Below are 12,352 nucleotides of genomic sequence, written 5' to 3'. Positions count from 1 at the left end.
TCCCCTCACATGCCCCCCTCTCCCCAAAAGCCCTTTCACCCCTCACCCCTAGGGATGGCACTCGCTCTTTTTCCACCCAGTTTTCACCCTCCCACCCTGGCTTTGCTCCTTAGAGGCTGCTCTCTCTCTCCTGATTTGGTCGGGGAGGCAGGATGAAGGCTGTGCTGACTTCTTTCATTGGCCCATGGACCCATCTATACTAACAGAGGGGAAAGACAGAAAAGCCTTGAGCCTGTCTTGGTCCGGGCCCTGGGGTGGTGATCACTGCTTGCTTCCTCTGGGGTAGTGTTGCAGCCCCAGGGCTGTGTGCGTGCGTGTGTGTGTGTGTGTGTGTGTGCTCGCGCGCGTGCACGCACATTGAGGGCTTTCCTTACAGGTGCCCAAGGAGAGAGTTCATAGCTTCCCCTAGTTTAATTCCACTGTAGACAACACTCACTTTTTTAAATCACAAAACTTCCAGCCAGCCTCCTCCTACAGTTCAAGTTTAGTTCAGGGCATACGTCTTTACCAGCACTGGAGAGGTTCCTCGGCCCCACGATTATTACCCTGTGGCTATGGCTCCCTGTAACCACAGCTGCCCTGCTGGCCCTTCCTTCACCCCCACTTTCTCTCACACCTGAGCCTTTCCTGGTACCAAAGAGTCCCGTCTTCTGCCCTGTCCTGCATCAGTTTCCTGCCTTGTCCACCCGTCCAGCCCTGAGAGATGGCCATCTCTCGGCATCACTCCGAGCTCCCAGGCTGGCACCTTGTGGTTATTATTGTGAATTAATATCGGGTAATTATTAAGAACACGATTAATAATAACAATTATAGTTTAACAACAGAGCAAACCGTGCTCCCTGAGAGCTTAAGGAGCTTCCCAACAAAGCATTATGAGTTATTCATGAATCACTTCAATTTCTAACTTTAATTTAATGACCAGACTTAATAGGAACGGCCCCTGCCTGAGGCAGATGAATTCAGATCCAGACACACGGTTGAAGATTGGTGTCCAACCCCTACTCCTTCTATACCCCTGAAGAGAGGGGTGGGACGCAGGCAGCTGGCTGGACAGGGGGAGGGCAGGGCTAGCCCCTCCTGCTCTGCTCCTGGCGGCTGACGGAGCAGACGCTGGGGCTGGGGAAGAGAGGGCTTTCTCCCACCCATCTAGGCTCCTTCGCCATGTAAGTTGTGGAGGGTGGAAGTTGTACCCGCTTGGCTCTGAGGAGCTGGGGAGAACTGCTGCGGCTCCCACAGGCCTGGAACCCGGCGGGACAGCTGGGGGACTAAGCTTCTTGTCCCCAGTAGAGCTGTGTTGTCTGAGCCTGGCCGTCTGTGTAACTGCTGCACTTAGCTCCCCAGGTCTGTCTCTATCTTAGAAGCAGAGCGGGGAGCAGGAAAAATACTTAGACTACTTTCTCCCATGGTCACGGCCGGAGCCGGCTGTGGGGGTTGCGCCTTTTCGGGACGCCTCGAGAGTCTCATACTCCCTTTCTCACTTAGCCGAATCTTCATCTTCCCCACCCTTCGCCCAAAACAAAAACAAAAACAAAAACACAAAAAATTCCTCTCGTGGGGCTCCCTTCCAGAACTTCGGAAGACTCATTCAAGCAGCTGGCCACAGGATCCAGGGTGAACCAGAGGGCAAGAACCCCCACCTGTCCCGCCCTCGGCTCTCCTCTCTTCTTCTCTTGGTTCTTTGGCTTAGCTTCCTCCTGCTTCTCGCCCCTCCTGTCTCCTTATTTTTCCACCAAGCAGGCGGGGAGACGCACTTCGTGTTGTGCTGGGGCCTGCTCTGGCCCAGGCTCCTGGTCCCGAGGGGCAGCCAAAGTGACACTGAGCCTGGCTGGATGTGCTCCCATGCCCACCTGTATCCCCTTTTTGGGTGCTGGAGAGCATGTCTCTAATTTCTGAGACCACAGCCTCTTATGTAAAACAGGGAGGAAGCAATCAAGAGGAATGGCAGTAAAGACACAAAGATCCCTGTAATCTTGTCAAAGTCAGTTGAGAAAAATCAATGTGTGTATGTGCAGAGATTTGCTTAAGGCTTTCCTCTTGGATCCCAATACAATGCAGCCAGAATGACCTGCTGGGTGAGGCCTCACTGAAGCGAAAGGGCTAAGAGGGTGTGGGCGGGTGCAGGTGCTCCTGGCTACCTCTTCTATGGCTCCTCCACCTCTGCATTTTCCTGTGGCCAGAAGGCTCCCCCAAAGCCTCAGGAGTCCTGGAGAGAGCCTGATTTGCTCTGTGCTCTGAAGCATTCTCAAGGCCTTTGGCTAATCAGAAGGCCACGAGGAAGGTGACAAGTAAGGACCAGTGCCCGCCTGCAGGGAGCCCACCTCACAGTTCCTCCTCTGTATGAGGGGCTGACCTGTGACTGTCAGCTGCCGAGCTGGATGCAGACAAGGTAAACCTGCATGGTCTCTGCTTGTTTGCTTGCTTGTTCATTTGTTAACTTTTTAGTTAAAAAAAAAAAAATAACTAACTGAAATTATATAAAAGTTGCAAGAATAAGCAATTAACTGCCCTCTTCTCTTCTCCAGACTCACTAGTTGGTATTATCTTGACACATCTGCTTTCTGATGCTCTTTCCATATGTACACTTGCACCTTATTACCATCATGGTCCCTGGGGTTCTGCTCTTTGAGGGGGATGACCCTGGGACTCAGGCCCAGCAGCCCAGTTTCTTGGCTCTTTGCGTGCTCTGTGCTGGTTGAAGGGCAGATGTCGAGGCGGGGACGTGGCTCGGTCCTGGAGCATGGCCCTACCTTCTGCCCAGCCTCCCATAACTAGGTCCTCGGATGGCCTGGAGCCTGGCAGTGCAGAGAAATGGAAGGTGGAAGTTGTCTGTGCTTGTCTCCGGGGTTCAGTAAGCACTCCTGGGTCGCTGTGAGGGCCACTGTGGGCTGTGTCTGCCCCAGTGGTCTGTGGGCATGAACGGCCGCCGGCGAAACAGGCATTAGGGGCAATTTCTGGGCATGATGCCCTGGTGTTTAGGGATCGTGAACAGAGGGTAGACAACAGAGAGAAGCTGGTCTTGTTAAGAGGAGATGGGCCTGGCAGCTGCAGGGTGGAAGCCCAGAGAAAAGGTCTCTCTGGGTGCTTCCTTCTGTATCTTTAGTCACTTCCAGACAGACGCCAGGTCCCAGCAAAACCAGACCTGCCCCCGGACCTCCCGAGCTGCATGACCCCAGGGAGCCCCTAGCCCAGTGAACGGCTAAATTGGACAGGACAGGTTTTCATCCTATTTTAAAACAGCCTTATGGATAAAGACTCTGCCTGTCCTGGTTTCTGGCCCCCGTGTTGTTTCATTATCTGCACTGCAGGGGGGTGCCGCCTTATGTCCAGCCTGAACCTCTGGCTGCCTCTTTGGTCCACTGCTTCTCATTCGGCCTCTGGGGCTAAACTGCTTCTGCCTTCCCTGTCCTCCACCTCCCACTGGCTGGCTTATTTCCTCCTCCGGGACTATTAGCATCCCTGGCACTGGCTGATGCTGCAGTTTGATAACCCATCTCCATGGCAGAAGTGATACTTTGGGCTCCTCCATCAGGTTTGAGCTGGTGGGAAGGGACGGCGTGGAGTTGGGGCCGTGACAAGATCTCCTAGGAGGTGAGGACTGAGTCTGCCCTCGAGCGCCTCTGAGGTCACTCGTCTCTGGAAATCTCGTGCGGTGATGCTGAACAGGCAGGAAGGTGCCTGGAGGAGCAGCTCTGAGCGTTTGTCCAGTTAGTCAGCCTGCGTTGTGGAGAACCGTAGGTGCCACACACTGTACTCCATGCTGAGAGCCATTAGTGACTCAAATCACAGTTCTTGCCTTCAAGAAGCTCAGTCAACAGGGAAAGACGAGCACGTAAGAAATAGTGATGGTTTTATCAGTGTTGTGAGAAAGCTCAGGGGCCATAGGGGTGAATGGTCTCAGGTGTCCACTGGACAGGGCCAGGTGTCCACTGGACAGGGCCAGCTGTCCCAGGAATCCCAGTCTACCCAGGCGAATAGTTCGGTGACACAAGGCCAGAATCCAGATGCTGATCTTACTGGTTCTCCTGGTTGTTTTAACTTGTTTTCCTGAGCCTCTCTCTTTTCAGAAATAAAGGATCAGACAGAAGGGAGGATACGTACTGTTGCCAGTGGCATGGGAGTATATGTGTGCACGGAGGAGAGGAATTCCACCTGGCCAGGGAGGAGGGGAGGAGGTGGGGGGAAAGGGGTCCTCACCTGGCCAAGGTGGATGGGTGTGGTGGAGAATGGAGGAAGATACTGGGCACCCGCAGTGAGCTACACATGTGCTGGATGCCCAGGACCACACGTGACAGCTCACGTGACAGGAAGGAGTGCGGGGGGCCAGTGGCTGGGCTGTGCCTCCTCAGCAGTGGCTCTTACCTGTACTGGGTGACAGCTGGGTTGGCCTTTGCAGAGCAGTGGAATGTGACAGCATTGTCTTCTAGCACTGGCTGTGGTTCCACGGACAGGTTGACAAGTGGGGGATCTGCAGAGAGAAGAGAGTCCCTTGCAGACTGGGGAGCTGGGTTCATGGTTTTGGGAAAGAATGAGGTAGGAAGACCCAGGAAGACCCTCTGGGTGACACGGACAGTAAAGGCCAGAGGTTCCACCATCCATGGTCCTAGGGACCCTCAGAGCAGCCACCACTCCAGTGGTCCCCAGAAAGTTGGGGGCCTCAGCGGAGGCGCCCTGATTCCCTGGAGGTACTTGCTTCAGGCCGTCCTGGTGGTGGGGTCAGGGCTCCTTCTGTGGATTCAAGGTTTTAAATGAACAACCCAGCCAGGAAGTATGGATGCCTGGCCCCCAGGATCATGCTGCCCATCTTCCAGCTTTTAGAGAGAGCGAAACACTTCAGAAAGGAGAGGGGGAAGAGGAGGCTCAGGAGGCATGAGGGGAAGTGTGGACACTAAGCCCCATTTAAATACAAACTGTCTGTCTTTGAAATGTTTCATATCTCTCTGCGTAAAGGTTCTGGCGTCTCCGTTAACTTGAAAGTGGCATTTACACCGTTTCATCAGCCTAATCATCTCTGCTGCGTCCTGACTGGTGTAACCCAGCCCTCAGCTCCCTGGGCTGGGCTCGTCTTTCGCCTTCAACATAATGAGACGTTCTAACGTGTTAAATGGTGGGCAGCGGAGGAGACAGGGAATCCAGAGAGGGAGAGAGACAGGGAGACCGGGAGATAGGGAACAGAGACAGAGAGACACGCAGACAGATCTGCACAGAAAGGATGGGAGGCAGGCAGAGTGATACCTCCATCGGAGAGTGACATGGAGATGACAGAGAGAGAGACAGAGAGACAGAGACAGACAGAGACAGACAGAGACAGAGAGGCACAGAGAGAGAGAGAGACAGAGATGTTGAGAAGTGCAGAGGAAGAATAAGAAAAAGAAACATTGAGAAGCAGAGAGACTGAGAGAGACACACAGAGAGACTGACATACACAGAGACACATAATTAGACAAAGACTTCAGATTAAAAGCAAAAAGACCAAGGGAGACCAAGCAGACAGAAACAGAAAATGACAGGGCATTGAGGAAGGAGACCAAACAAAATAATGAGGGACGGAGAAAAGAGACAGGGAGAGACACTGAGAGAGAGAAAGATGGAAGTAGAGATGGAGGGATCCACAGCAGAGGGGTGGACAATCAGTCCAGAGAATGGCTTTGAGACAGCTGGCCCTCCTGAGCTCAGGGAAGCTGGCTTGGAACGTTCTCGAAAAGCCAGTGTCACCTGTGCTCTTGGGCACGCACTGGCTCCCAAGCCTCAGCATACCAGTCGTTCACGCTCCAGGGAGGGGCGATGACAGCCAGCACCCGTCCATCCCTTCCTGTCATGGCGTGGAGGTCTGGCTGGAGTTCAACTCTAGGTGAGTTAAGAGGGCAGCGTGGTCCCCGTGGCCTGGCCTGGGCCCCGGGCAGTCCTCACCAATAAGCAGAGCAAATTGCTGGAAGGTCTTGAGGACTTTCTAGGGGTACAGCCCATTTTTGAAAAAGAAATAAAGAAACCAGTTTCTTAGAGACCACTGAGAAAAAGTGCTGCCCCCTCTGGGTGCACAGGAAAGGGCCCAGGAGTGGAGCAGGACTCCAGACTGCCTGGCCCCGCTCCTGCTTGAAATGACAGGAAGGGTCCTGAGCCCCTCTGAGAGTCATATGCGGAGGCCTCCAGGAGCAGACTGAGCCTAGCCTACCACAGAGTTGGGGTCATTTGACCACTTGGTCCCTCTGCCCTGCTGGTGCTCAAGCTGGGCCAGATCTCCCTGCCCAGTGCTGGGACTGGGGCCTGGGAGATGGCCCACAGGGGCTGTGCTGGTTTCCGCAGACAGCTTGTTAAGACAAGGGCTCCTGAAGCCAGTGGCTGACTGTGCTGGGGGCCTGTGCTCCCACATTATCCCCCAGTTCCTGATGGGGACCATAGTTCCAGGAGCATCTGTTCCTGGAGCAATCAGCCTGCTTGTGCTTTCCTGGTAAATTGCCAGGGAAGTGACAGATGTTTTGGTGATCTCAATCTTAGTTTTTAAAACATAGTTCAAGAGATCACAAAAATGTGTATGGCAAGGACTAGCCATGAGGACTCTCTTCCTACCTTCCAGGAGAGCTGCGACCCCCAGAAGCTTGCAGCCACTCCTAGCCAAAGACCACCAGCTTCCAGGGCCAGACTAATCAGGCTGGCCAGCTAAGCTGGGCATCAGTGGAACCCTGGGGCTCTGATGGTGCCACCTGCAGAGACATGGAGACCCAAGGAGGAGCTTGCATCTCACTGAAGGTTGGAGAAGCACGTCCTGAGGCATAGGCGTCTGGTACGTGCCATCTGGATCCAAATGTGTAGTTGGCTCACTGTCCTCACATTATGAAATCAATACTGGGAGTTGGAGTGGAGCTCCTCCATCCGACTCCTGTTTAAGGAGGTAATTTTGCCAGCTTGATAGAATCTAGAAACCCAACACAGAACTAGGGGGGCAATTCCAGGAGGCCCATCCTCACCTGAGTGTCCTTTGTCAAACGACGAGGTCTTGGGGAGCAGGTGGATGGAACACATATCTATTGGGAAACCTTCCTGCTGCCTGAGCCCCTCCTCCATCACATCCCTCATTCTCAGTTTATCGTGTGGAAGTAGCTCCTGCAGCTCCCCCACCTCTTTGCGAATAGTCTCAGTACCCAGCTTTTCCTGCAGGACCGCAGGAGAATGGGCCCCAAGGAAGCATGCACACTCTCCACTTTTACCTAAACCTCCACCCCTGGCCCACAGGTGTCCATGTCCCTTTCTCTACCCCTCTCCTCTGGATGTGCAGGATGTGAATTTTCAGGAGTCTACCAGGCTCCAGAGGCATAAATAGTTTATGTCATATCCAACTATTAAACATGATTTTAATCCCACTCGTGATGTCGGCTGCATAGCTCGCAGAGGGCAGCTTTGATGTAGCTGGTGGAACCAAGATCACATCGAACAGATGTTACAGCCGAGAGTCTGCCAGTGTTTCCATCAGCAACCTGTGCGTGTGTGCGCGCGCGTGCGCGTGTGCGTGTGCGTGTGTGTGTGTGTGTGCGTGTGTGTGTGTGGTCAGGGAAAGTATTACGTGGAGGAGGGGGTGGGAAAAGAGAAATTCCATGACTCAGTGATTTTATAGCACATCCATTTGCAACTTGGCAGCTGGATGCAGAGTCCAGATGTAGCAAGAATTTGGGGGTGTTAAGCTTTCTCTCCCATTACTCAATCTGGGGGTTTTGTCTTCCGTTGGGTAACATTTAAAGACCAAGGGAAACAAACAACAAATGTGCTTTTGCTGAGTGTGATGCTTCCTGGTTGACTGAGAAAATGAGCAGGTTTGCAAAGGCAGCTCTGATCCAGCCCATGGTGTCCACAGTAAACAGTTGGATACTTACTGAATGAAGCAAATGAATAAATGGAGGAGGAAGGAGGGGAAGGGAGTGGGTGGAGAGAGCCTGTGCTTTTGCTTGGCACGCACATGCACACGCACATGCACGTGCAAATACCTTTGGGAGGGGACAAATGGATGGAGACCTGACCCTGTTGGGGCTGTGGGGGGCACTTGGGAGGGGCAGCTACACACCCATGACTGTGCATGGTAACAACAGCTAACAGGTGCAGAGTGCTCCCCATGTGCCAGGCGCTGTGCCGGGGATGTCACGCGAATGATTTAATTTAATCCTCGCAGCAACCCTATGAGATAGCATTGTTGCCTCCATGTACAGATGAGGAAACTGAGGCACAAAGAAGTTAAATAACCAGGTTAACTGCAGCAGAGTCGGAATTCAAACCAGGAAGAATGCTGTGGCCTTAACCGTGACCCTGCACTGCCTCGCATAGGGCGGCTCTAGGAAACCAGGCACCTGGGTCCTCGGTCTCACTCTGACCTCATTCCCGACACTTCCCTTCTTATGTGGCAGAGACGGCCTTGGAAAGAAAGCCAGAAAGGATTCAGAGAGCTGACAAAGCTGGTGTCCTCCTCCGATGCACACTGTCATCTGTGCCCTGGTAAATTGATCATCTCATTAGCGTGCATTTAGAGTAACGTCTTTTAATAGTTGGTGGGCTGCTGCATGATGATGACTTTCTTGTCGTCAGGAGAGGTTCTTCTGGTGTGGCAGATAACGGCCCTGAGCAGAAGCACTGCTTCTGGGGCTCTCCAGCCAGGGCCCAGGTCTCTGCTGTGGGTGACAACCAGGTGATTTCTTTTGTGCTTGTAGCTGGCACAAGCCTCCTGACCAAGTTAGGGGCTGGTGGGGGAAGGAGGGAGGGGCTGCTCAGTGGCCATAGCTGGCGGCTGAGCAGTAGGAGGCTTGGATGTCTTGTGCCTTCCATCCTCATTCCTCCCAGATTTGGCTTGTGCCTGGAGAGAGCTCTGATTCCTGGTCAATCTTAGGGCAGGAAGGGACCTTGGGCATCATTCAGTCCAATTGGACAAGGAGCTGGAGTTCCCAGTCTGAAGCAAATGCTCAGACCTTCACAGCTCATGAGCCTTTCTGGTAGGCACTGGACTACTTGATGCCCACAGTACCCTGCTTCCTCTCTGTAGCTAAGCCTACTGCCCTATGCCACAGCTGCTGCATGAAAGAGGTGGTGGGTGTGAGAAGCAGGGCCTAGACTAGAGCTGGGGGAGGGGGAGGGAGGTGTCCCTCTCAAGGGGACTCTGAATTTACATGAGCCTTGGAGTGAGCACCTCCCTCCCATCACCCTGGTCCTAGGCCTGGCAAGAGGCCTGCTGTTCTCGGCTCTCACTGAGTGAGGAATGCAAGAAGCACCCTCCGCTGGTGTGGATCGGGGAGAGGGGGGCTAATAGCTGGTGAAGACAGCGACGACAAAGCTTCTCTAAGAACTCAGCTGCTGTGTCTGGTATCTACGGTGAGCCCATCTGAGGTTACAACCATTTCTTCTGCTCTCTGGAATGTCAATGGTGTCTGCCAGGACTTCAGACACTGAGTGGGAATGTCCGCTCTTAGGCTCCCAAGATGGGCTCGATGAACCCGAGGACACAGGTCTCTGGCAGAATCCAGAAGCCTTAGATGAGCCAGGGCTGTTGGGAAGTATTTCTTAATGAATATGATTTAAAATAAATAAAATGATAAGGAGGAAATGCACATCAGCCTGAGCTCCAGTTTTGTCATTCAGAGCCTACGACCAAAGCAGCCACCAGCGCTTGGTGGCATCATGCTCCCTGGCAGAGAAGGGGGTTTAAAAGAAGAAAAGTTGATTTTCGAGTGCCGAAAGTTCAAACCTAAACTGGTCAAGTGCTGAGAGTAATACCGCTAGAGCACCTTGCGGGGCCCGTCTGTGCTTTCTGGGACTGCCAGGTGCTTTAGGAGTCTCCTTTCGGTGACTTTTGGAACATGGTGCTGGTGGAGCTTCAAAACATTGTTGTTCTTCATACTTGACGCTTGCTGAGGGCTCACCGTGTGTAAGCGCAGAAAAGGGGCTACCCGTGTGGGCTCTGCAAAGCTAGGCTGCCTATGTTTGAAACCTACGTGGCCTTGGGCAAGCTAATCAGCCTTGGGGGCCTTGGTTTCCCCGATAGGGGCCACCTTCGTAACTACTCGAAATGGTTGTTGTGCAGATTAAATGAGATAATAGATGCAAAGTACGGGCTGACTGACTTCTTCCTCTTTTCTCCTTGAGAGGCCTCCTATGGACCCTCTAAGAGCAGAGGTCTCCAACCCCTGGGCCATGGACTGGTACTGGTCTGTGGCCTGTTAGGTACCAGGCTGCATAGCAGGAGGTGAGCAGCAAGCTAGCGAAGCTTCATCTGTATTTGCAGCCGCTCCCCAGCGCTAGCATCATCGCCTCGGCTCCACCTCAGATCATCAGGCATCAGATTTTCATAGGAGCACCAGTCCCTGATGCCAAAAAGGTTGGGGACCATGGCTCTAGAGGGCATGGTGCTACTCACCAAGTCTGGAACCCCAAGCCTCTTCAGCTCCCAGCATCTCTGCTCTGGCTTCCTCTCCAAGGGATGGTGTGGGGCCACCTGGTGAGACCAGCGGGGCCGGGGGCTGACCAGGACAATTATTGATGTGCAACTTCTACCTTATACAGGTGTGGAAATGTGGCTTAAAGCGTGCCATTTGCCAAGGACCCTCACTTGAGATGTTTGTACTTCACGTGGCAATAAGGACGAGCTGGTCCTTTGGGAGTCCACAAATACAAACTGGCCAGTCCATGAAGCTGTCTCAGTTCCTGCCTTCAGATGTCCTGAAGGAGCTGGGGTGGGACTCTGGTGAGTTGAGTGTCCGGGCCCTATCCCTTCCCCAGACTGTGGTCCAGGCAGGGGTGCAGGTGTTTCCCTCCCTGGCCCAGGCCTGGTCAGTACTCACGCTGGATGTCGATGGTGACCGAGGTCTCCTTCCCTCCAGGGATGGCTTTGTTGGTGGCTCGGCACACGATACTCTGCCCATTCTCCACGTCTCCGGGGGAGATGAAGAGGGTACTCACGATGCTCTCACGCTTGCCATCACGAAGCAGCGTCTGGGAGGGATAGGGAGAGAAGGCCCCATGTCATTTGCCTGGGGTGGTGGCTACAGGTGGAAAGAGCCCTCTGCATGGATGCAGGGCAGCTCAGGACCCTAGGGCTCCCATCTCTGAACAGAGCTGGGGTTACCCTCGGCTCCCCAGCCTGACTGAGTGCTGGGCTGCAGAAGGAAAGAAGAACTAGAAAGCTTCCCATCATGCATCAAATTCAGCCAAGAGTCGCAGACCTTAAATTGTAAAGGAAACCAGGCTGGGTCCAATGGAAACCAGGCTGTGAGTCCTATGTAGAAATCCCCATTTATCTGCCTTTGGTGTCTAGGGAGCCTCTGGGTCTGCAGGAAACCCTGAGATGTGTGCCACAGGCAGTGTTGTGGCCCCAGAGCCAGTGATGTAGTCTGCAGAAGGGGGTGCAGTTTGGGGCATGGGAATAAGGGCAGGGCTGGGGCAGGGGTGTGGGCACGATCAATGCCCATTAACCATTTTATTACTTTATCTATATAAACCCTTTCAATTTTTAAACTCATTTCACTTCCTGACTTCGTTAGCACCCTGACCAAGTTATAGGCAGGACAGATGCCCTTATCTTCCATGTGACCGGTGAGAAAACAGGCGAGGCCGAGAGAGGCCACGGAGCTTGACCAAACTTACACTTCAGGTTGGAGGTACAATAAGTAAGAGGGTTGTGTAGTGGGTTGAATAGTGTCTCCCAAAATCCATGTCCACCTGGAACCTCAGAATGTGACCTTATTTTGAAATAGGGTCTTCACAGATGAGCTAAGTAATGAGTAATCAGTGGAGTATCTTGAGAGGAGAGAATTCTGGATTTAGAGTGGGCCCTAAATCCAATGACTGGTGTCCTTAGGAGAGAGACACACAGAAACACAGGGAAGAGACCATAAGAAGGAGGAGGCGGAGATTGGAGTGACAGTGCCACAAGCCGAGGAAAGCCTGCAGCTGCCAGGAGCTGGGAGAGGGAAAGGAGCGTTCTCCCTGGAGCCTTTTCAGGGGAGCATGGCCCTCTTAGCACCTCCACGTGGAATTCTGGCCTCCACAACTGCAAGACAATAAATTTCAGGGTTTTTTTTTTTTTCTTTTTAAATTTCAGTTCTTTTAAGCACCAGCTGTGGCTGTTAGGGCAGCTCTAGGAGACTCATACATATCCTAAGGCTTTTGAAGTCCTGTCTTCTCTGTTTCCACAGGACCACGAGGCCATTTTATAGCTAGCTTCCCCTTCATTGCTGCACCCCCATCCTTCCCTTGTACCCCTTTTCAGTTCCTTTCCCATCAGTTTGACGCCCTGCATGCTGAGCTCACTGGTGACCCACTAAGGTGGGTGCGTGACTGGAAGTCGGGCAGGAGAGCCACTCTCAGGGCAGGACCGTTCAGTTCT

General features: G+C 53.2%; 1 protein-coding gene across 2 annotated transcripts in view; it reads right to left on the bottom strand.

The window, feature by feature from the left end:
• The window catches only part of KIRREL3 (kirre like nephrin family adhesion molecule 3), a 528,183-nt gene that overhangs the window by 24,358 nt on the left and 491,473 nt on the right, over positions 1–12,352 (bottom strand). For both annotated transcript variants that reach the window (XM_015592001.1, XM_006915190.1), the window contains exons 6-7: positions 10,809–10,959; positions 4,360–4,465 (exon numbers count right to left, since the gene is read on the bottom strand). In XM_015592001.1, coding sequence (XP_015447487.1) covers positions 4,360–4,465; positions 10,809–10,959 — 257 coding nt within the window. The remainder of the gene's footprint in view (positions 1–4,359; positions 4,466–10,808; positions 10,960–12,352) is intronic.

Source organism: Pteropus alecto, unplaced genomic scaffold (assembly GCF_000325575.1).
Source record: "Pteropus alecto unplaced genomic scaffold, ASM32557v1 scaffold135, whole genome shotgun sequence".
NCBI classification, from domain to species: domain Eukaryota; kingdom Metazoa; phylum Chordata; class Mammalia; order Chiroptera; family Pteropodidae; genus Pteropus; species Pteropus alecto.
This window is presented reverse-complemented; position numbering and strand designations above follow the sequence as displayed.